General features: G+C 39.5%; 2 protein-coding genes across 2 annotated transcripts; both read left to right on the forward strand.

Moving 5' to 3' along the window:
• The first annotated feature begins 10,273 nt into the window (after positions 1-10,273).
• Positions 10,274-18,463, forward strand: arl13a (ADP-ribosylation factor-like 13A). Its single transcript, XM_012861669.3, has 10 exons — positions 10,274-10,414; positions 11,862-11,978; positions 13,755-13,825; positions 13,907-14,159; positions 14,268-14,373; positions 16,335-16,540; positions 16,628-16,736; positions 17,430-17,700; positions 17,791-17,907; positions 18,016-18,463. The coding sequence occupies exons 1-10, from the start codon at positions 10,395-10,397 to the stop codon at positions 18,075-18,077; spliced, it is 1,332 nt and encodes a 443-aa protein (XP_012717123.2). The 5' UTR covers positions 10,274-10,394; the 3' UTR covers positions 18,078-18,463.
• A 2,136-nt stretch (positions 18,464-20,599) lies between these two features.
• tmem35 (transmembrane protein 35) lies at positions 20,600-24,195 on the forward strand. Its single transcript, XM_012861867.3, has 2 exons — positions 20,600-20,824; positions 22,892-24,195. Exons 1-2 carry the CDS (start codon positions 20,705-20,707, stop codon positions 23,255-23,257), a joined length of 486 nt encoding a protein of 161 aa, XP_012717321.1. The 5' UTR covers positions 20,600-20,704; the 3' UTR covers positions 23,258-24,195.
• The last annotated feature ends 1,856 nt before the right edge of the window (positions 24,196-26,051 follow it).

Genomic DNA, 26,051 nt, shown 5'->3' on the forward strand with positions numbered 1-26,051 from the left:
CAAAAGGAGTTGGTAAGAAAAAGCAAAAAAAAAAAAAAAAGAAAAATACAAAAGGAAATAAGGCAGAGGATGTCTTCTGTACAATCACTGTGGCTTATACGCGTGTGTATTGACATATATTCGGGTGTGGTAGCAGCAGAAGTCACTTCTTTCAGGATTATTGCACAGTGTGTTAAATAGAATTGGACATTAGTTATTGAATGTTGGTTCTTACAGTTATAGTTACGGTTGTGGTTACAGTTGTAATTACAGTTATTGATTACAGTTATTTTGCAGCATTGTATAATCTGGTAGCAGCAAGGATGAATGACCTGCGGTAGCGCTCCTTTTTACAGACAGGATGTCTAAGTCTGTCACTAAAGGAGCTGCTCAGCTCCTCTATAGTCTGGTGCAGGGGGTGGACGGTGTTGTCCATGATGGATGTGAACTTTGACAACACCATATAGCCACTTCCTCCACAGAGTCCAGAAAACAATTTCTTTGTATAGATTCATCCTAATTTCTGCTCTTTCCATCCGAAAAACGTTGTTGTTAAACACAGAGAAACTATGAGTTTTTCATCTGCATAAATTACCTTTTTAAATTGCACGCTTTTATCAGTGTTTCACTTCTGTGGCTCCATGGTTGTAATTTCTTACATTCCAAAAAAGGAAACTGACATAAAGTGGATTTTGTTAAATCTTAGTCAAACATCCTAAATCCTAAAAACATTTATCTTTATTTTATTTTTGGGCCCCATGACAAAAAATAAATAAATCTCCCAAAATATAACTTTCTGTTTTTTAATGCCAAACGTTTTTTAATGCCCCCCCCCCCCCCCCCCCCCCCCTTTATGGCACCCCTGTGTGCTGGTGCCTGTCTTCAGTCATTGGGCGAGAAACATGGTACATCCTGGACAGGTCAGGCCAGACAAGTCGTCATGATGGAAGGAAAAAGCATTGGTCTTTATTTATTTATTTAATTTATTTTTATTATTATTAAAATTAAGGATCCCCCATTAGCTGTTGCCATGGCAAATAGCTAGTCTTCCTGGGGTCCACATTAAAAAACATACAACAAAAAGCACAATCACAAATATAAAATTTCCAAAAATGTAATTCCTCAACACACCGTAGTTTAGAAATTATCAAAGAATGCACAAAATAACAAGTAAAACAAAACAGCCAATAATACAAGAACAAATATAATAAAACAGCCAATAAAACACAAACACTTCAGGGCATCAACAGCGACTTGTTCTCAACCGTAAGCCAGTAGAGCAAGTTGCTTTTTAATACCCTTATGCTGTCAGTCATGAGCAGTAATGTTCCAGCTTTTATACATTCACAAATAATTTTTAGTAATTCTTTTCATGATTTCAACAATTGAGGTTCCAGTAATGGGCGGCTTGTTTTACCAGGTCCAAAAACCAACGCTCTAAAGAGATCTTTTATATATAGATCATTGCATCTTTGGAATAATCTACCTCAGCACATCTGCTGCACTCATAGTAAATTATCTTTTTTAAATAATCTGAGACTTCATTTGATGCCCTGAAGTGTTTTTGTTTTCATTTAAATAACAGTAAAAGGAAAACTCCTCCCTTGGCAATCGCCTTCACTTTTATCCAAGTCGTTCGCCGGGGAACTCTTAAGGAGCGAACCCCATGTGTTTTTTTTTTTTTTTTATGGTCATCAAATAAAACGGCTTGAAGCAGAAAAGCTGATGGCCATTGTTACCAAGTTGGATCTGAACACGTTTAATGAGCGGTTAATATAAAATAAGAAGTTTATGTTTCTTACAGGGCTTCGTTTTGAGTGAATTGTGTTTTTTATAATGGCGAACGTAGTTCTCATTTCCGGTTTGATGAGTATCCGTCCGTTATATTGACTATAAATTTATTTAAAAAAAAAGTTTGTTCTGAAATCAGATATATTGGCAAATGTTGGAAAACCTTTTGTATTTTTTTTCAATACATTGTCAGAAGTGAGACTTAAAGAGACGAGAGTGAAGCAGCAGCAACTCAAAGTGAAACCTTACAGATTGTTGCTGACTCTAGCACCATCTAGTGGTCAAGATACAAAAAACCAGGGCGCGTAAACGTCAAACCAGGTTCTGAAAAGCTGTTCTATACCTTTTCTTTCCAGATAAAAACTGAAAAGATGTCCAATTGGACAGACATTTGTAACTGTCTGTTTAACTAGTGGAGCTCAAACCTGTCAAATTAAAGTATTTAGTCATAATAAAACAAAGCACAAAATAATAAACTGGGGAGAATGGTTCACACATTAAGTGGAAAATCATTCTAATCTCTTTGGACTAGTTCTCTTCTGTGGCTGCCTGTGTCGGTCCTGTCCAAATGAAAGTGCTGCTGTGAAGGACGGGCAAAGAGAGATCAGTTTCTCTGCTCTTCCATTTTTAGTTCCACCCAGCAGGGCGGGTGGGCTTGGCCTTGTTTTAGTGACCTACGGGCTTCAGAGTGGAGCGTGAACAGGTGCAGACCTAAAACTGAGAACCGTCAATCAAACTCCCAAACACAGGACCGTCCTCGTTAGCTTTAAAGAAGAGAGTGAAGTGAAAGGACCCTGTTTGCTACAGGACACTTAAAAACATTTCCAATGCAACACCTTTCTTGTCAGCTTGAATATTAATTTAAAGGAAGTATAACTTTTCAATGAAAGTAGCTCAGATTTCCACTCAGCTTGGACCAAAACATGGCGACATTTTCTTGTTTAATGAGACCTTAGGAGAGATGACCCTGACTTTGTGGAGGAGTTTAGCACACTGTATGACGGCTTGTCATTAGTGATGGAGTGTTTCCAGAAGCAGGGTGGTGTGAGTCACTGACTCAAGATAAGAACCGCACAGTCAGAGAACCCAGGAGACAGGAAGTTCGTTATGTAGGAACAGGCATGCCGTGTGATATTTCCTGTGTTGCTGACCTTTCAGGTTGATTGGAAATGCTTCGCCGGGGATCGAAGTAAGCAACCAACTCTGTTCGTTTTTAATTTTTTTTAAAAGGAAAATTCAGCTGTTATATGCAGTTATTGATCTATCCTTAAAAGATCCACTTCGAGATTAAAACCACTCAAGTTTATACAATAGATTTATAAATCACTGCTATTGATTCTTTACTGTACGTCCTGCTTTTGTCAATAGGACAGCACAGAGAGTGGGATCACAGGCCATCGCTCTTGGTACAATCTGTCTAGATCACCCTTTTTTAAGAACTCCGGTCTGGGGACTGAGATACCGTGTAAGAGGAAGGCCTCAGTAGAAAGAAATAAGACCAGAGTAGGTTTGGGAGATTGTTTTTCATGCGAGCCCCCTAAAAAGCAGAAGAGCAAGGTAAGACGGTATTGTGCATGCGTTAAAAAAAGGACTTGGGGAAACGTCCGGAAAAATCGGCAACTCTACCTTTGACTTCCTGACTGATGTCTTGAGACGTTGCTCCAATAGTTTTTTCCTCACAATGTTCTCTTTACTTTTCAATCTATTTTGTGAAGTTCACCAGACCAGATGTTGAAGATGATGTTGAGGTTCTCTTCGGGAGTGACGAGGAGGCCAGACTGAGATGGTTTGGACATGTATAGTGAGTACATCGGTAGAAGGCTGCTGAAGCTGGAACTGCCAGGCAGGAGGCCTGGAGGAAGACCAAAGAGGAGATTTAAAGACAGAATTAAAGGGAATGTGAAGGTATTTAGTGTGAAAGAGAAGAAGATGCAGAAGAGAGGGTCACATGGAGACTGATGACACCTTAAAGACGAAGAAGACCAGTTCAACCTGCTGCAAAATACTCCCAACCCCACCCACAGCGATGTTGCCATTACTGTACTTTACAGTTGGGATGGTATTCTCAGGCTTTCAAGCTTCTCCCCCTATTTCCTGCAGATATAACAATGCTCATTGTGGCCAAATACTTCTATTCCAGCTTACTCAGCCCACCAGACATGCCTCAAAAAATAAAGATCTTTGTGTCTGAGTGCATTTCAGGTCTTACACATTGCTCTTGGAGTTATGGCTTCTTCCTCTCCAAGCGGCTGTTCAGCTCACAAAGGTATAGGTCTTGTTTTTCTTTTGTTCTGAGGTTGATTCCCACATATCACTTCAAAACAAATCAATCTCTATAAACACGTATCTCGTCTCCTTCCTGAATAGTTTGAGTGCTGGGAATTCCAGAAGTGTTTGTTGCCCTAACATACACCCGCAAGTGTTCATCAAATTCACTCCAACGCTGTGTATCAATCTGGCAGATGCTTACAAAGCTATTACATTATCATCTCTCTAAGTAATCTAAAGGCATGTAATTAAGTAAGTACCTTTCACAGGTCAGAAACCAAAGTGCCTTACAATAAAGACAAGCATTAAGCTGAGAAGATAATGTAAAAGAAAAGATTAAAAAAGTGCAGATGTTACATCAAACAAAGATGGAGGGAATGCTTTCAACAATCTGGCAGACATCCCCCTTGTCTTAAAATGTTTGGGAAGCCATAAACAGCCTTTTACTAAAATTATAAAATCTAAAATGTACAGGTGGCCAATGTATAGACATTAAAACTAGGGCGGGTGTCTGCAACCTGTGGCTCTGGGGCCGCAAGTGGCTCTTTGGACATTCTACAGTGGCTCTTAGTAACTTTAGCTACAATTTATATTTTTACTATGGTATAATAATGATAAGAAATGCAGGTTTTAGCAGTTTTTTCTTGGAATAATTGCTTTTAATTTTCACAACAGAATGATGCTAAAAGTGTCAGTAATATCTCATTTTAAATCAATATTTTTTCATTATGTTGGAAACTCTGATTTTTTTTTTATTCACAAATAACAACAACATCCCATCCTCAATATAGACATAAAGGAGCGTTTCTTTAACGATGACAATATATTTCCTACAGTAGATCTTTATCAAAAATTATAATAAAAAGGCCAGGCAACATTTGCGGCTCTGAACGAGTTTAATCCAAGTGGACTGAAGGCAAAATGGCTCTTTAGACTTAGACTTAGACAACTTTATTTGTCATTTTGTTTGCACAGAGTGCATACAGAATGCAATTTCGTTGCATACAGCTTGTAAAATTGCAGAATAATTGAATTTACAGTATGAGGTGCAGCAGTGATTTAAAAGTAAGCGATTTAAATGTAGACAATGCAAGAGAAGTCACAGTGTACAGGTGGGTATTTTAAAACCATTTCTTTGTGCAGAAATTGATTGCTATTTAGATTGTAAAGGTTGCAGGCTCCTGAACTATGGAAATGTGCCATCTCTTGCTCTGTGTTGGTTAAAAGCCTCGCAACAGCTTTTTCAGCTGACTGGAGACAGTGAAGATCTTTCTTATTCAAACAAAGCCTGTAACAATAATCAAGACGAGATGAAATGAAAGCATGAATAATCATCTCTAATTCAGCTTCGGACACCAGACCTCAAAGTATAGAAATATTTGTAAACTGAAAAAGCAGTTTCTGATTAATCCATGGGAATGGCACGCCAGTGGATCCACATTGAAAAAGATGTTTCTGAGCGTTAGTCTGACAGAAGAGGATAATTCACCAACATATCACTTTATTTCAGTTCTCAGGAGCAACAATTAGGGTTTTATTGGTAATCTTGGTGTAGATAAATTTGCGAATTTGAAAAAAAAAAAAAACATAGAAAATGTAGCAAATACAAATAAATATGATAATCCCAATTTACCAAAAAACAAAAAGCTGAATCCGATTTATTGGTCTGGTTCTCCCTCATTATGACTCTTAAGGCAGAACTAGCACAACAAAAACAAAAGTTCCCAGCTGTAACTTAATCTCAAACACATAAGCCCTGAGGTCTGATTATTGTTTGTCAGACTTCTCGGTTATTATGAGGCAATCACTGTAACAGAGACTGCGAAATCAGCAGCACACGGTATAAAAAGAAGGTGTGTAATGCAGATAGCAGGAGAAAATAGACGCATGGTGATCAGCTGCTTCTCTTTGTGGTGTGTGTGTGTGTGTGTGTGTGTGTGTGTGTGTGTGTGTGTGTGTGTGTGTGTGTGTGTGTGTGTGTGTGTGTGTGTGTGTGTCTTTCTCTGACTGCAGGGTTGTGATCACATTCAGGGATGAGTTTACTCAGCAGAGGAGGGCACCGCCTGATTGGACATGGATTTAAATGACATAATGAGATAAAGCACGGCCACAGGCTGCTGCTGCTGCTGCTCTGGAAGATGTAACTGGTTATTGATTTTGAAGTCCAGCTGAAGTGCTGCCTCTTAGTACTGCTCCACACGGTTCTTTAAATAAACACGTAATTATATTTAACGTGGATTTGTCAGTGCACAGGAACACAATCTATTTGAGAACAATGACGTTTCAGGTTTAAAGTGTTGATAGGGCGCCATCTAGTGGCTGTTGTCGGTTACATAATATGCCTTACAGCTTTGATTATTATATTAATACCATTATGCAATACAGCGAGTTAATCCGCTGTAAACACAGGACAGAGGCTCTTGTTTCTGTCTGTCATTTCCCCAGCTGATTATCTTTGGGATTTATTTACTACAGGACGTGTATTTGGTTACTACTTTGTATTTATGTATGGATTTCTGAACATAAAACCAACTAAACTATGTGCAACAGGTTGCCTTTTGACCAATCTGTCTTGGCTGACAATAAGATGCTGGCCTATTTCTGGCTTTGAGTTAGATTTAGTTTTTGTTTGTTGTGTTTTTTTTGGTAGTAGCCATGGTGTAAACAGTCAAGAGTTTAGGCATGAGCTCGTGGAAGGACACCAAAACCTTAAATCCAAGTCATGCAGTTTAAATTCTACCAAATACCGAAGAAATATAAGAATTTTAGAATTTTTTCCCTAACAAAAACAAACAAAAATTTTACACAGTACATGGCCATGCATGTAAATACCAGCTCTCAATTGGATATATTTCAAGCAAATGGCTGAAAAGGGAGTTATAGTCCAAACACAAATCGTTATAAGATGGATCAAGCCCACTGTGAAAGGAAGTCTAACTGCTTGGGAATTAAAAATGAGTGGTGTGAATGCTTTCATTGAGGATAAAATGTTCAGTTTTCACTGCTTTCTGACCGTAAAACTCCAGAAGCATCCTTTTTAGTACATTGGTCTGTTTTGGAGCTCAAGATTCTTCTCAGAGTCCGCTGATTGTACTGAAAATCTTGCAAATGATCTTTGTCTGCAAGTAGTTCCTGCTTGTGTCAACCTGTTCTACAGCCAGCTCTGTCTCGTGAGGACTGTCAATCAAATCCTGCTGGACTGGAGAGGGTGTCAGCTGCAATTAGCTGTTTAATTAGGAGGGCTTCTGGACTTAAATGACATTTTACCAACCCCTAAATACTCATCTAAATGAGGCCTAATTTATTGGCAATCAAACCTATAAAGTTATATAGGTGCTACACTTACTGGTTACTTTATTAGGTACATGTATCCAGATGCTTGTAAACACCAATAATGAATAAGCCAATAATATTGCAGAAAGTTAATGTATTTAGACATTTATATGGGTGAAGATGTCTTTCTAAAATTCAAACTGAAAGGATTATGTGATTTTAAATGTGGCATGTTTGGCTGTGCTAAGAGGAGTATTTTCACAAACTCCTGATCCACTGAAAACGTTCACCCGTCTATGGTCTAAAATCAGAAAACGTACAGTGAAGAGCATTTCTGTGGACAAAAAAATGTACTTGTTAATGTGACAGAAAGGCAACAGTAGCACAAAAACAGGCATCCATGCAGCATCCAGCTGTGTACTGCACTTTATCAAGTAACCCTTGCTGCGACCGGGTCGGGTCTTCAGAAATGCCTTAATTCAGTGTGGCACAGCTTCTACAATATGTCATGATATAGAGATTTTGGTTCATTTTGACATCAGATTTAGAGGCTCCACATCATGATGCAAATCTCACCTAATAAAGTGGGTGTTGAGTGTATATCTGTAAATGTCTTTCAAAGAACTTTATAAATTCCCTTTGTAGCCATAAAAAACAAAGCAGGTCACTGCATAGTCAAATGAAATGTGAGCCCTTGTACCGATGAGCTGAGTCCACAACAGACACAACATTTATCTGCCGTCTGGAAAGACGCTGTAGCTGTTCCTTTCCTCAAGTTCGGCCGCACTAAAACTGTTGGTTCTTTCAGACCTGTAGCGTTGACCTCAATTTTAATGAAAATAATAATAAAACAAATTGATCAGATGTGGATTTTTTTTTTTAAAAACAGACTCCATGCAGTTTGGATATAAGCCTAGCAGAAACAGAGAAGGGAAGTATGTTACATTTACTTCTTAAATCAGGGGTGTCAAACATACGGCCGAACAATTTAGTCCGGTCCAGTGGCTAAATGCATTGTCATTTTTTTTTATCCAGTGTCCTGTCTGGCAATGTGGCAATAATAATTATTGTCGTTATAATGCCAAAAAGAGCTCATCAGATTTGACTTTCACAAGTGGAGCAGTACTGCTTTTGCCATAGTGCTCCGCTTTATTTATGAATGTGAATAGTTTTATTATGATTCATGCAGGGAATATCTCAAATGATATGGACACTACAATGGGAAAGTAGGAGAGGAAATGAAGAACAAGAAGAAAAAAAGAAAAGGTGAAAGAAAGAGGAGATAAAAGGAAGAGAATGATAAAACAATTATTAAAAAAACATGTACTTCGTTTAATTGAAAATATGCAGTTCCTATATTGTCCACGAGGGGCGCTGTATTTTAATCAGCAGATGGTAGCACTGAGCTTCAGATGTGGAGTTTAAATAATTTCTCAAGTTTTATCTGTTTGATGTATTTTGTCATGCAGGACAGTGTTTTTAAGTTCCAAAAAATGTGAATAAATGTTTTTCAACATTGTACAATTACTGTGATCAGTTCTTATGCATAATGCACAAGTAAATGTTTAACTGAGTAAAGGTATTGTTGAAATTGCACATACTTTTCTTAAAAACGCTGAGGTTATTCATAATGTATTGTGTAAAAGTGAAATTCATTTAATATAAAAAATCAAGAACAAGTCAACTTTTATTAGTTCTATTTAATCTTGCAATGAGTTAACTCATGTGGCCCTCTTGAGATCAGATTAAGCTGAATGCGGCCCCTAAACCAAAATGAGTTTGACACCCCTGTTTTAAACATTTGGATCTTAATGGAACATGTGCCAGACTTATATTTGTGTCTCTGTCCTTTGCATTTTAATACAATTCAACAGCAACTTTAAACCAAAAGGCTCCAAGAACACTGATTTAGGCAACAATCTGGTGGGTTTGATTGTTTTCAGGACACGGAGCGTGAGAGTAAACTGGATCCTCTCAGACTTAAAACACACACACACACAAATATGTGTCAAAGCAGACATGACAACAGATGTATTATTAAGTATGCTGATGATCCTGTTGTTGTCAGTCTGCTTCAGGAGAACAAAAGCAGCCATGGCGCAGTGACGGATGACTTTATCTATTGGTGTGAGGACTCTAACCTCCAGCTTAACTCTGAAAAAAACAACAACAACAACAACACAACGATAAGGTCATTGATTCAAGGAGGAGTTCGCACATGTAAGGTCAGACCATTGAATGTATCCATTCTTAGAAATATCCGGGAATGTTCTTTCATGACAAATTGAACTTTGAGGCCAACTGAAAAGCCATGTGTAAGAAAAAAAAAAAAAAAAAAAGGAAAGGAAACTCCTACTTTCATATCGACCAAACCGTAACGACTGTGTTTTATGCTTTTATTGAATCAGTTTTATCTTCTTCATTGGTTTTTGATGGTTAGACCACACATCTTTAAAGGAGAGAAATACCTTAAAACGAATCATTAAGTGATCATCTAGAGAGATTGGCGAGCCTCAGGAGTCTCTCCTGTCCATGTAGACCAGGAGACATTTTAATAAATGACTCCCATCCTTTAAAAAGCGAGTTTCAGCTTCTTCCCTCTGGACAGGCAGGACACAACGTTATGAAAACAGCCTTGTTCCTCCAGCTGTTATTTCACTGAACAACACGCAGAGACACTTTGCTCATCAAATGGACCACACGGTACACGTCTATTTGTATTTATTCACCTATTTTTGATTTTAGGTTATGTCCTTCCTCTGGAATGTCCTGATTGGTGGAGCCCATTGCCACTTTTGTGACCTTGCCAGGAAAGTGGACCGTGGCGCGTCACACATCACACCACACAACGCTTTTAGTCTTCCGGGACGGATTTGTTCACCTTCGTTTAGTCAAGTTAAAAAGGAATCCCGCGCCATCCATGGAGATTAACGAGCCTGGGAGCTCTCAGATTGGTCGACAAGCTGGCACAACGTTTCCCAGCCTCCTCCCACATGAGGTGACCGGAGGCTTAGTGTGAGCCTGATTAGCTGTGCAGCAGGTGGGTGCAGGATGTTAGTAGGGGCGATCACCCAAACAAATGCATGGACATAGACCTGCTTCTGTGAGTATCTCTTTTCATTTTCCACATTTGCAACTTTTAACGTGTAATTTACTCATGTAACCTGCTTTAGAGTTTGGCGCTAGCTAGGGCTGAATGATTTTGGAAAATAATCTAATTGCGATTTTTTTTCTTAATATTGCGATTTAATGCGATTTTTTTTTTTTTTTTTTTTTTTTTTACAGTTTAATTCATCATGTCTTTTTAAACATATACAAACAACAAATCAATTTGTTTCCTTGCTGTGCAGATTAGTTGCATCTAAACTCAGAGCAGTAATGTTTGCGTTCTGCCTACAATATATTTCAACCAAAATTGCAGTTTTGACTTTTCTCTGCATTGACCATAAGCAACAAAAATGGCCTCTAAATAAAGATGTTTGTAAACAAGGGCTATTTAAAACAAGAACTTTTAATGTTTCTATTAATCACAATATTGTTCAAGAGAACAGCTTTTAGTTGATTTGGACATCAATCCTTGTTGAAAATAAAGTCCAACCAACAAGCAAGTCTATGTATTAAACTGATTGACCAGTACTTAATGCTATGTATGATTAGATTATGTCAATGCTGCAACTGTCTTCCATTCCATGTGGAGGCAAACCTACTATAAAAATTTTACCAACACCTAATAGACGTGTCTAATTCCCTAATTGTTACATAGCCAAAAATTGCAGACTCTGCGATTTGGAAATTGTTTTTTTTTAAATTGTGATTATATTGAAATTGCGATTAATTGTTCAGCCCTAGCGCTAGCAGCATTGGAGATCCTTTAAATTGCATTTCACCTCATGTATAAGATGTTATAACCAAAATGTGAGAATTGAAACCATGAGAACTTGGGTGATAAATATTGAGTGGTCAGAGCTTAATATGGGTTTACTGTTTATTCTTTTCAAACAGTTTGTGTTTTATTAGTTATTGTTGAGATTCCTGAACCACACCAAAATGGTTTAATAGTCTTTTTTTTTTTTTTGGTGTACGCTTTAAAAAACCTCCATAACCAGCAAGTGTTTGAAAGAGCGCTGACTAGAAAATTCGGTTGAAGGCAAACGGCATCCATTTAACCAATTGGCAAAGATTCGAAATGCTTAAGACAGGCAGAAACATTTGGGAACAAACATAGGTCATGTTTGTGAACAACGCTTTAAAAGTGGGCCATTCTAAACTGGCTCCAGCAGATTATGGTGCCTGAACAGGTGCACCCAACAAACGCCACTTATATCTACCAGGTTAGTCAGTGGCCTGAATACCTCAGACCTTCTGCTCAACGTCTACAGCAAGGCTGAGGCGGCGTACTCGTCACACGGGGGAAAAGCCTGCCATCTGGAAACGTCTTTAAAGCCCAGAGTAGACACACATAAAGCGCCTTTGTGTTTAGACCTCCTTGTTTGCTCAAGCTGCTCAGCCCTGATTTATGATTGATGCTGAGCTTTACCGCTCGCCTGCAGGTACCAGTTCCAGAGAAGATGGTGGCCGCTGTGCTCACCTTGTTCTCCTCAAGTAAACATGTTCAACCTGATGAGCAACTGCTTCAGCTGGGTCTCCAAAATCCAGGAGCCAATCAGGTACACATTATGACTTTCTGCAGCTACAAAGTCCAGCGACTTTAGATGCACAATACCTAACAGAGCATATGTCCCTGGGTTATAAATATGATCTGACAATGAGACTTATTTCTCTTAGACACTCCTAAAGATTGGAAAGACAAGAGAACATTCCAGTGAGGCAGATATATCTTGATTATTCTGAGTCTGATATGGCTATACAGCAGTAAAAATGTAATTTCCCATCACTGAATTTTTCTGTTTCTCATTTTTTTGTCTTCCTTTCATGATTTGAGACCATAAAACAAGTATAAATATATTAAAAAAACATTGCCTAAGTAAACAGAAAATACAATTTTCAAAGGCTTATTTTCATTTATAAATATAAAAAAGCTATACCAATCAACCTTGTTCTATGTAAAATTGGATTTCCCCTGAAGTATAATAACTTCATTATCGTTGGTGACAACTGGTGTAAAACAGTTGCAAGAACTGACAATATTACACACCTTTTACATTACTGTGGAGGTTTTTTGGTTCTCTCCTCTTTGCAGAACTGTTTTCATGTAGACACATTTGAGAGGTTTTAGGTATAAATATCCCATTTAAGTTCTGTCACAGTGTCAGATTTAATTTCAGACTTTAACTAGGCCTTTCCAGACCTTTAATTTTTATTCTTCTGACTGAGTCATCCAGAGGTGCACTGGCTGGTGATCTTTGCATCATTCTTCTGCTGCATAATTAAAGTGTGTTCAGCCTTAAGGTCACAAAGCGATGGCTGGACAGTCCCTTTAAGAAGTCATGGTTCCATCACAACCAGTGGTCTGGGTTCATGAGAAGCAAAACGCCTCCAAACCCAATACTGTTGGTATCATTGTCTGTTTCTGGAACTTGGTGTCAGTTTACGGAAGCCGTAACGTGATGCAGACCATTCCAGAAGGTTCAGTTTTCGTCTCATTCGTCCACAGAATATTTTTCCAAAAGTCTTGGAGATCATCGAGATGTTTCTTGACAAATTAAGTCGGGCCTTTGTTTCCTTTTTGGTCAGCAGTGTTTTTGTCTGGCCTGGATGAGTCTTCTGCTCCTGGAAAAATTTTGGTTGACCCTACTGTTCCATGATTTCTTTGTTTGTGGATTACGGGTCCTACTGAGATTCACGTAGTCCCAATTCCTTAGAAATGGTTTTGTAATAATTTCCATACTGACGGATTTCACTTTCATCTCTTCTTGAATGTCTTTATTCGTCAAATGATGACCTGTCGTCTCTAAGCCTACTTCGTGTTTCTTGATTCCACAGCTCTCACAGTAATCAGACCTGGATGTGGAACTTTGGTTACTAAAAAACACACCTTGTCACATTTAATACATCATTTATTAAGGGGAATATTTACTTTTCAAATAGGGCTGGGTTGGTTTGGATCATTTGTTTTCTCTGTCTGATAGTAAAGTATGTTTTAGGATATGAAACATTTCAGTAACAAAAAAAAGGGGGGGGGGGGAAATAATGACTACTGTTTCTACTCACCTGAATTTGCCAGTATCCACAGTCAGAGTAATCATTATAATCAGTAATAATTAAATAGTTTAAAACAACCAAAACTGAGACAAACAACACTGGAAGAGGTCCCATGTTTATATGGCGACTCGAAACCTTGAGAAGGATTGTAAGAGAGTTAAAACATCTGAAAAGCCTGAATGATAAACAAATACCTCCGGTTTTTGAAGGTTAATGGTCTCATAATTGCTTCACAAGATTAAAGCATTCCTGATACAGCTCTGTTTTTATTTCCTCCGAAGGAAAGTGACCATTCTCGTGGTTGGTCTTGACAAAGCAGGAAAAACCTCCTCGATCAGAGGGATGTTAAGAGGTACTGAACAGCTGAGCTCAGCAGAGTTACATGTTCCCAGCACAAATGTAAACCTCTAACTGAGCTGTTTTTCTGCTCCAGTTCCTGCCGGTGTCGATGCGGGACCCACTCATGGTTGCATCAAAAACGAGCTGAGAGTCGAGAACTACCTTGTTACGCTGCTGGACGTCGGAGGAGCTGCAGAGTCCCGTGGAGTTTGGAGGGAGCTCTGCGGAGAAGCCCATGGTGTAATCTTTGTGGTGGACTCCAGCGACAGGCAGAGGATGAAGGAGGCCAGGGAGGTTCTCACTGACCTGCTCAAGCAACCGAGGGTTGCAGGAAAACCCATATTAGTGTAATTACTCCCTGACTGTAACCTTGCGAAACATCATGAGCATGTGGGTTAAATGTAAATAATACTGACGACATCGCAACGTTAACACAGCTGTTATTGTGCTTTCAGGTTGGCAAACAAGCAGGATAAGATGAACGCGTTGCTGGGGAGTGAACTGATTGAGATTCTCTCTCTGGAAAAGCTGGTCAACCAGAGCCGCTCTCTGTGCCATATTGTGAGTGCCGTTCAGAATTACTCATAGAAAAAAGATTAGCGCAGGAAAAAAAAGCTCCTATATATTTTTCTGTCAAAACGGCATACGCTAATTTAGAAGTTAGCATGTATACATCATTTTGATTCCTTTTCCAACTAAAGTTACTGAAGTGGATTAATGGATGGATGGATGGATGGATGGATGGATGGCTGGCTGGCTGGCTGGCTGGCTGGCTGGCTGGCTGGCTGGCTGGCTGGCTGGCTGGCTGGCTGGAAGGAAGGAAGGAAGGAAGGAAGGAAGGAAGGAAGGAGATTTTGATGGAAGGATGGAGGTTTCGATGGATGAATGATGGATGAGCAAAGCAACAGATGAACAAATGGATGGACAGATAGATAGATGATTGGATGAAACAGAGATGGACAAATGTGTGGATGTATGATGCACAGATAAATGGATGGATTACCAAACATGGAACAAAGGGATGGATGGATGGCCAAATGAATGGAACAACAAACGGATGGATGGATGAATGAATGAATGGATGGAGAAATGGATGAATGAACAGATGGATTAACAAATGGACAAATGGATGGGTGATTGGATGCATGGAGGAATCGCTGGATGGATGAAACTTAGATGGATGAACAGATGGGTGGATGGATGTATTGATGAACAGATGGATGAGTGAACAAACAAATTAATGGATAAACAAATGGATATGGATGGATGGATGGATGATCAAACAGATGGATGGATGTACAAATAGATGGTTGAACAAATGAATGTAAGGGTTGAAGGAATTGTCAATGGATGAACAAACGGATGGATGGATGTACAGATGGAAGGATGAGTGGATGGATGGAAGATGGATGGATGGATGGATGAACAAATAGATGGTTGTACAAATGGATGGATGGATGGATGGATGAACAAATAGATGGTTGTACAAATGGATGGATGGATGGATGGATGAACAAATAGATGGTTGTACAAATGGATGGATGGATGGATGGATGGATGGATGGATGGATGGATGAACAAATAGATGGTTGTACAAATGGATGGATGGATGGATGGATGGATGGATAAATGATGGATGGATGGATGAACAAATAGATGGATGTACAAATGAATGGATGGATGGACAAATGATGGACAAATGATGGACAGATGGATGGATGGATGGATGGATGGATGGATGGACAAATGATGGATGGATGGATGAACAAATAGATGGTTGTACAAATGGATGGACGGATGGACAAATGATGGATGGATGGATGGATGGATGAACAAATAGATGGTTGTACAAATGGATGGATGGACAAATGATGGATGGATGGATGGATGAACAAATAGATGGGTGAAGTAACGGATGGATGGATGGACAAATGATGGATGGATGGATGGATGGATGAACAAATAGATGGTTGTACAATGGATGGATGGATGGATGGATGGATAAATGATGGATGGGTGGATGGATGGATGGATGAACAAACAGATGGTTGTACAATGGATGGATGGATGGATGGATGAACAAATAGATGGATGGATGGATGGATGGATGAATGGATGGATGGATGGACAAATGATGGATGGATGGATGGATGGATGGATGGATGGATGAACAAATAGATGGGTGAAGAAACGGATGGATGGATGGATGGATGGATGGATGGACAAATGATGGATGGATAGACAAATAGATGGGTGAAGAAACACATGGATGGATGGATGGATGGATGGATGGAACGAGACATCAGGATGGATGGATGGATGGATGGATGGATGGATGGAACGATTAGACATCAGGATGGAGGATCAAATCTAGAGATGCCAACATTTTCCCATTCTTATCCAGGCCTGGCAGATACTTTTATTCTGAAAGTTTTTGCAGACATGTAGGAATCCTGGTACTGGTGGCAGTGAAGGCTAAAACATCAAGAGCAAGAATCTGACCCTGTGTTTGTTTTTGTCAGGAGCCTTGTTCAGCCTTAATGGACCTTCGGCGCTGGTCGGACAGGAAGACCCTGCGAGGCCTTCGCTGGTTGCTGCGTGCGGTTTGTCTGGACTACCCGGAGCTGTGCGCTCGGGTGGCCCAGGACAGCAAAAGGCCTCTGGAGCCGAGGGAGAGAGAAAGGAAAGGCAAAGCCGAGAGAGCGCAAAGGAAAACCAGGATGGAACGGTACCTTGAAATCCAGAGAATCCAGGGAACAGAGCACTCCAATGTTTTTAAAGAAAACAATTAATTCGCTGTTTTCTCTCCTGTCAGAATGAGATCCAGCAAGTCGGATCTGCGTCAGGTTCATCGGCCGAGAGACAAGGAGAGGAGGAGCAACGGCGAAGGAAAGCTGCAGCCCATCCGCAACATGCTGCAGAGGGTCAGAAGATCTTTGGTTTTCATCAATGCAACATTCAAATGTTCTCCAGAAATATTAGATCAAATCTAGAAGCAAAGCAAATCAAACAACTGAAACTATTTCAAATACTGCCTTAGAAAGAAGTCTGAAAAATCCTTTCTAAAATAGTTAGGTGTGACAGCTTGAGAGACATAAATATTCTGCTAATAAGAGATCAAAATTCAGCTACAAACTTTACAATTCCTGCTCTTTTTTTATTTTAGCCCCAGAGCAGAGATCAGTAACCTTTATAACCCTAAGTGAATTTGGTTCAGAATCACAAAAGCTATGATATCTACATTAGGAAATTTGTTTTGATTTTTAAATTAACGAATCAATTTATTTTTAGTTTTTTTTTGGTTAAACACATTTTTATATACAAAATTATCTCAAAAAGAACATAGTTTGCAACCTATGCAACCTGCAAAAAAAATTGTAGTCTTTACACTGTTATTCTTTGTGGAAATATTATGCACATATTGCATGAAACTGCTAAAGCTAGCACTTTTTTAATATTTTAAAACTTTGCTCAGTTCCTCAGCATTTTGGCCAAGGTCATTCAGAGCCACAGTGGAGAGTCTAATGAGCCACGCGTTATATTTAGCTGCAGACCGCTGCCCAGGTGGCTTGTTGTCACATCTGCAGCAACAAAAAATTGTGGGTCTGTTTTTCCAGGAAACCACGCTGAAAAAGAGGCTGAAGTCAAAGGACACGAAGAAGAAGCCGCTTAAGGTCAGAAAAGGTGCGAACGACGGCGAAGAAGCTCCTGAAGAGGAAGAGGAGGGCGAGGGAAACGAAGGGGAGCAGGAAAACTCTGGAAACAGAGACAAGGCCAGCAGTGCCCTGATCCCTCCGAAAAAAGGCAAACTGAAACGCAAGACAAAGGTGAAAGAGGAGACGCTGGATGCACCGGAATCCCTCCAAAGCAACGAGACACCAAGCAAAGGTTGTCTTTAGCTGCACCATGTTGTTCCTTTGGCTGTGCAGAAACAAAAACCTAATAACTGTTTGTTTTAATTTTTTTATTTACGTATAGCTAAAGGAGAAAGGAAGCGGAAGAAGAAGGTTGTGAAGGTAAAACGAAAAAACAAAATCAACACAGAGGGAATGCCCGTGGCTTACTCTCAACCCGTGGACCTTTCCGCAACCTTTGGTGAGCCACAAACATCTCCTCTCACCCCCCCACGCCTGTCAGAAAAACAAACCCTGGACTGGGAGATCACAAACCCTAATGTAAACAGATGAACCTGTCTCCTGATAGATCTTTACCGACAAGCAATCCTGGCGCTGAAGGAACGTCAGGATCAGGCTCAAGGACAGTGAATCCCGGGTTCCTTCCAGCCGTCCGAGCAGAGGCAGCCATGCCCACAGCTGTAGTCCCAACCAACACCTCATCACCTGGAAATAAAAGCTATTTCTATACAAGCATAGAGTTTTATGACCTCCTGGGACTTTGGGAAGACATTGAAGAAAAGTTGTATTGTACAGTGTAAAAAGAGGAAAAGAAAAGTTAAGCATTTTTTTGTGAGTACCTGGCCAAACTTCTGATGTGTAGTTTCTAAAAATGTCGTACAGTAGGATAATTTTTAAGCGTTATTTTTTTTATTTTATTATTATTTCATAATTATCCAATGATGAGCTGAGATATCTGCAATGAATGACATATCACTGATAAGATTTGTGAATAAGTAATAAAAACATTGTCTCCATGCCTGCCTGGCACGTGTCCTGTGTGTCCAGCATCTGGGAAACAGTTTTGAAGTTTGGAATCACATTCCTGTTTGAGGTTTTTCTCGGTGTTAACCATCCAGCCCAAGCTGCTTCCCAAACTGAGAGAAAATAAATAAATTCATAGACTTATATACGTAGATGCCTTATTACGTGTTGAGGGAGCTCCTTTACCCGTATTTTCTTTAGTTTACGGTTACAATAACCGGGGATAATTATTGAAAGTATATCACGCAGTGCATATCACCATTTTGGGCCGAAATTGGTTCTGAATATGAGTTATACTTGGTGAGAAAGTTGCAGAAGCCCAACAAATGGACCATAATTTTATACTTATTAATTTTTTATCTCTGTATTATACAAACTAAGGCTGAATCACGTTGCCAAATTAAGTACCCTGTGGTTAAAGAGTTCCAACACATGTAAGAAGCTGTGCAAAACAATTATTTTTCAAGAGTCTTAAGCTCCAGACCTAGTGACCTCGAAATTTTCAAGAACACTTTCCCAGGCCCTTAAAAAAACGTATATGCATGTGTGCATGCACAGCACACAAAAATATGAAGAATTTATTGTTGGTGTGTAGAGAAGGCTCAGGATTGTACGTGTGTGAAAGAGAACAAAATAAATTTAAACTTCAAACTTGTTTCTTTATTGAAATATAAAACATATACATTTTTGCATTTGCGAATATGTAATAAAAATTATCTTGGTTTAAGAGTTTAAAAAAGTATTTAAGCATGAAAGCATGTATTCATTTACCGTATTTTTCGGACTATAAGTCGCACAAGCCATAAAATGCATAATAAAGAAGGAAAAAAACATATATAAGTCGCACTGGAGTATTAATCACATTTTTGGGGGAAATTTATTTGATAATATACAACATCAAGAACAGACATGTCATCTTGAAAGGCAATTTTAAATAAAAATAGAACGGAGGCAACAACAGGCTGAATAATTGTACGGTTAGCTTACGCTACATGACACAACTGAGAACGTGCCTGGTATGTTAACATAACATATTAAAAGCTATTCAGATAACTATAGTATAAATAACATGCGAAGAAGTTAACCAAAGCACCCGTGTCACTCCAAATAACTAAAATCCAGTGAAATCTTCATCCTCGGTGTCACTCCGTTAACTTCGGAGGTAGAAGCTGCAGCACTTCTGCTTCTACATCGCTTACATCTGATTGAACACAGGCCTAGAGCGCCCTCTTGCGGTCTGGTGGGAAAATAACAGGTGTAATGATATACCGGTTAAAAATGTGTAATAATTTCACACATAAGTCGCTCCAGAGTATAAGTCGCACCCCCGGCCAAACTATGAAAAAAACTGTGACTTATAGTCCGGAAAATACGGTAAATATTTAATAAAATGCCATACCATATATCTGTCTGTATTAAAGAGCATAAAACAACGTTTTTAGCTTGAAAACATGTATTTTTTTTATGTGTGACAGCATCTTGTACCATAATCACATCATTTCTGCTGTTTGCAACACACCAAATCGTTTGAAAACTGTGTAGTAAATTAATGGAGTTATGATTCATCTTATTTGGGCAAACAGCTTCCTCAGTACAAATAAATGCACTGGGGGTCCATGAGAGACCCATCCAAGATGGCGGTGCGCAGAAACGTCAGCTCCAGTAGGCAGCGCCAATCCTACGTGTGTAATGTCTATGACTAAAACAAGTAAAGACACATCAAACTTAACATCACACCAACGATTATAATTAAATCCACGTCACACAGTGTGTCGTGGAATAGTCTTATAAGATCACTAAAATCTTACGATGTAAGGAGGCCATAAGGAGTCCCCCAGGGGTTGTGCGGCCCCATACAACCCGGGGCCGCCTCTGGGTGTGAATCGGACTCATCTAGTGCCGTGACTAGATGGCGTCTCGCGGTTGCCTGGCAACATCAACTGTTGCCAAAATCATCTCAGTCCATAACGGCTCAGTTTCACAGTTTGTGGTCAGTGGCGGTTGGATGACTTGTTCTCATGTAAAGTGAGGTGAATGTGAAGAAGCACCCCCACATACACATACACACACACTACCGGTCCGGAATGCGGCGTAGAGTGGCGTTGGCACCGCGTCGCCATTTTTTTTTTTTTCTGATTCATCCAGAAGCCCATCCCCCTGGTCGAGGGAAGCCGTCCGACTCTCATTCACTCTCCACTGGGAAGCGGCCCGGCTGCGCGTGCGGCGGTTGAAACATGGCCTCGCCAAGGACAGTGACCATAGTGGCCCTTTCTTTTGCCCTGGGCTTATTTTTCGTGTTTATGGGGACTATTAAACTCACCCCGAGGCTGAGCAAAGATGCCTACAGTGAAATGGTGAGTAAAGCGTCGATTCTTCGCCGTTCAGTCGGACCAAATGAGGACCATTGTTCTGGGCGGGCTTGCAGACAGGCTCGACTATCAACATATGGAGACGGTGACCTAAATAGTAAAAGCACCGGAAAATTGCTTCTTTGCATAGAAACGTGCCTCAATGATGCACCATTGTCCCTGTGGACAATTGGGTTATGTTACAGATAGGCGCTGCTCTGTTTTAGTCATCATTGTGAAGGTCATTATAATGTAAAATACCCCCCTCATATTATATCCGCTTTAACCCTGGCTGCATCAAATCACAGTGAAATCAAAGAAACCCGCATAAAACGTGGGGGCTGCGAAAAATTTACCTTTTTTTTTTGTAACGTTTATTTACGGTTTTCACATGTATATGAATTTAAAAGTGTAGTTGCATAGCTTCCTCTTTGAAAAAAAATAAAATAAATAGAGCAGCTGAGGAGCAATGGCGGCGCATTCGAGCAATTTCTGAGATGCACCTGCAGGTGCTGCTGATGTTGAAACATCCTGCATGGAGCAGGACTGATGGGACGCTTGCTATAAGGCATCCAAATGGTCCCCGGAAAGCATGCATATTATAAATTAATTACATTTGGTAATAAGAAGATACATAAATAAATGTGCTTGTGATAAAAGAGGGTTACAGAAACTTAAACTTTCATCATAATAACATTTTTGGAGGACATAACACTAAGATTTTGTCGAATGCTAAGGAGCATTTGTACACTTTAAGCTTCTCGGGAACTGTTGTTGGTGCAGTGATTTAAAAAAAGGGTGATCTATGCCGGTGTCTCACCAAACTTTTGGTATGGTAACACCTCATTACAGATTCTTGATAATAAATGTGGCATTTGTTTTTTTAAAGTGACGTTAAACGACTCACAAAAACAAACGCTGCTCAAAGATAGAACTTTCTCATTTGCAATAATTGTGCTTCACTGCAACTATTACATTCAGCGATACACATTTGTACTGCTACGACTGCATTTAAACTTATTTCGAATTGTAAAAGCAAAGCTTTATTTGTTCTCCTTGAACCAACAGTGGAAAAACAGTTAAAAGAGCAGATTTGACAGATACAACAGTTTTGGAGGTTTGCAAACATTGTTATCACAATGTGGCTAATTTTTATTATGATGATTTTTTTATCTTCACAATATTGATAGACGATTCAGTAATGGCTCATTCATACAGCATCATTTTTAGGAATAAACAATATGTAAATAACTAAAACATTGTGTTCAAATGTGGCTTCATCGTATGTTAAAGTTAGATATATACCGGTAATCATTTATCTGGTATTTAGTTATTTCTAGAATGCCTGTGCAGCAGTGTACCATAAATATATCCAACTTTCACTGGGGTTTGTCAGAAAGACCCCAGTAGGAATGGGCATTGATTGCATTAGTTATTCTTATGGGGGAAAAAAAAAGACCACGATAAAAATTGTGATTGATCTTAAAACAAAACTCTGATTGTGTTTATAACCCCCCAAAATAGACGTTTGCTTTAAATTTTTGTTTCTTTGCTGCTCTGAAAGCAAGAGTAAATATCCCTTTATTTCAAAATACGTATTAAGAAATACAGCATTTATCAGTTATTTTATTGTATATTTGGTCAATTATTGTGACTCTTCTTTTTTATTTAATGCCATGTTAACTCAGTTATTTATTTTGTGACTTATTTGGTTTGTGGATTTTGGCACTTTTACCCCAAGACTGTTACCGGTGCACTGTGAAATACTTTTATAACATTGAAATAACTATAGATGTGTAATATCTGATAATTTCAAAACATTGACATATTTATTAAATTGTTTAGTCCTAAATGATACGGTTTATTGATGGGTTAAATGTTTTATTCTTGGATTTTTGTGACACTTTTGGTCCTTCATAGGGTCCAAAAGGGTAAAATGTTTTTTTTATTTCTAAATTAGCTGCTTATGAAACCAAGAACGCAGTTGGATGTAAAAAAAAAATGTGGTGAAAACCTTTGGAGAGTCTTTAGATGCTTAAACAAAAGAGTGTTGCATCTTTTTTCTTTTTCCAGAAAAGGGCGTACAAGAGCTATGCCAAGGCGTTGCCGGGTCTGAAAAAGATCGGCATCAGCTCAGTGCTGCTTCGCAAGATCATTGGCTCCCTGGAGGTGGGCTGCGGCGTGGTGCTGACCCTGGTCCCCGGCCGGCCGAAGGACGTGGCCAACTTCTTGCTGCTGCTAGTCATGCTGGCCGTGCTGTTCTTCCACCAGCTAGTAGGGGACCCCCTGAAGCGCTACGCCCACGCTCTAGTCTTTGGTATCCTGCTCACCTGCCGGCTGCTCATCGCCCGGCAGAGCGATGAGCGGCCCGAGCGCGAGGACTCCAGGGAGGAGCTGCAAATCAACGACCAGGAAAGGAACAAGGTGAAGCAGTCTTAAGGCGCGCGGCATCAAAGGGAACCTGGTGCGTCTCCGTGGATTGCAGTAATGGAAAACTAAAGGGAAACATTCACTCCTTGTAACAACCCTCCACACACACACACACACACACGTCCTCTGTCGTTGTCCAGCTGGCCGACTGATTGCGTTCACCAATCCCTCTGCACTTCTACTGTGAAACTTAAGAACTCCTGTCCCTTAGCTCCTCTACATAACCATGGACAATCATGCCTGATTGATCTCAGCTCATCGTCACGTCACATCCGTCCAGTTTTCTGTTTTATTTTGAGTCCTGTCGTTGTAATAAATGCCTGTGTTTTTACCCGAGTACATATTGAAATTGTTCTGAGTTGATTTGAGAATGCTGTGTTTCCGTCGGTCTTTAGGTCTAGTTTTTTCTAATTTGTTTTTATACTGTAGGTATTTAGGAGAGACCTGTTATGAATCAATCGGAAGCATGCTTATTTCGGTCAGGAGTACATAAGCCAAAAAGAAGAACTGCTGAAAACATTTTGTACCACTTATACGTCAGCTTTTCGGAGCCGTGTCAACACAAGGACAAACTACACAAAATAATGCAAATGCTCATGCATTGTTAATTTCAGTAGATATTTCTGGATGCTCACGTGTTCTCATCTGTTTTAAAAGGAAATAATTGAACATCTTATTTCTTCTGCCCGCCCAGTCATCTCAGTGAAAAGGCTTAGGGCAGCAGATGTTGCCTTAGGTGTTTGCTGCTAACGTGTGCGGCAGCATCTTAACCAAATCAAGTATCATTTTGCCTGTTAGAAAGTGTATCTTATTCTTTGTAATTCACTGTTGAAGTACTAAACTGGGGGATTTTTTTCGTCTTGGAACATTTCAGCTGCAGTTACAAATCCTGTCAATATTTCTGTAAATGAGAAACTTTAAATAAAGAACTTGAGGTCTGAGTGACATTTTTCTTTTATCAGCGTTGTTTAATTCAAAGATAACAGTAATGCTAGTATTAAAACCACTGGATCCTGCTGATGGATTTTGGTTTAGTAGTCATGCCAAAAAAAAATATTTTATGCCCTGTTATTAAGGAGTAACTCCTTTTTCTTTTAAAAGGAGTTTTCTTAAACTACCTACAAACCTTCGGAAGTCTACATCCAGTCATTGTCAGTATGAATATCATATCCATTCAAGGAATTTAAAGATGAATATGAAGCTTTCTTTTTCCTGTAAGATACAACTTCAGCAAATTGTAAAAACAATTATTTGTATAGCACGTTTCAGTAAGAAGACACTTCAATGGGCTGTACATGAACAAAGGAAAAGAAAACAGAGAAGTACATTACAGTGAAATAGTAGAATTGGGTCAAGATAAGTTGGACTACAGACTTATGTTTATGTAACCTTGATTTATCCAGGTAGACCTCATTTAGATTTAAAATCTCTTTTTCAAGAGAGACCTGGCCAGGAATGGCAGCAGCAGCAATCAAAAACTACAGAACTATGTTCTAAGACATTCGGAGCAATTCCCTTTCATCTAAGGCAGACAGGTCCAAAGTGTGGCCCGGGGGTCATTAGGACTGATTTTGTATCAAGAAATTGTAAAAAATGACAACATAACATTTTAGTTACTTTTTTTTTTATGTTTCATTATACTTGTTTTGGCTGTCCAGTACTTACTCAGAACAAAGGCTGGCCCCCCTTTGATCCCACCTACTGATTGACTGCAATAAAGTCGGGATTTGCCTGGGCTTGTTCATCACCACCAACAGGACAAGAAGCTGGTTCAGTGGTAAAGCATCTAATAGCAGAGAGTCCTAATTTTCTTCACTAAATGATAATCTGCAGGTGTATCTATTAGCAGGTTTACCACTTCCTGTAGGTTGGCTGGACCTGGTTTATCAATTAAAATAAATTTAGACCCCCTGGTCTAAATTTTGCCTGCACTTGGTTTTGTACAATTTTAAAGTGTATAGCACAGACCTTACTTGAAGAAGGAAAACTGAAAGCTTACAAAAAGGTTGTATTTTCTGTCTAAACCTGGTCTAAATTTCTCCTGCACTTGGCTGTTTATATTATTTCAAGTGAATTTGACTTTCAAAGTTTACCAAAATCTAAAAATGTCATTCAAACTGCATTTGCTTTGTTTTACTTCTTACTTATACTTTTTATTACATTACTTGAGTACATTTATTTTTACAGTAATTTTCATACTTAAGTAGAAGAAGTACAAGACATTTCAGATACTTTAAGACTTTAACTCAAGTAACATTTCAGTCAGTGACTTGGACTTTTAGCAAAGTCATATTTTGGAGAGGTACCTATACTTTTGCTTGACTCCGAGATTGCAGTACTTTATACAACACTGCACCTCCGTGCCTTGAATCATGTATGGAGAGAGCGCATTCGTCTTCTTCCTGAACTCGATCACCACCATCTCCTTGGTTTTACTGATGTTCAACTGAAGGTGGTTTGCGGTATCATCCAGCCCCCCCACCCCCCCACCCCCCGTGTTCCTCCTCACGTCCTCCCCTGATTCAACCGACAGCTGCTGAATCATCAGAGCATTTCTGTAGAAAGCAGGAGTCTGTTATACTGGAAGGCTCGTGTAAAGATTATGAAAAGGAAGGTGGTCAAATAGTCCATGGGTCAGTTGATCAGAGATAGCGACACCAGCTCTATCCTCATCTTCTCACCAAGCAGCTGTGGCAGGAGGATGTTAAACGATTTCAATCCTAACCGTTGCATCAAATGAATCCAGGTGACCTCTGCAGCATGAAGATGAGGGCATCATCCACTGCGGTGTTGGGCTTGTATG

This window comes from Fundulus heteroclitus, chromosome 23 (assembly GCF_011125445.2).
Source record: "Fundulus heteroclitus isolate FHET01 chromosome 23, MU-UCD_Fhet_4.1, whole genome shotgun sequence".
Lineage (NCBI taxonomy): Eukaryota > Metazoa > Chordata > Actinopteri > Cyprinodontiformes > Fundulidae > Fundulus > Fundulus heteroclitus.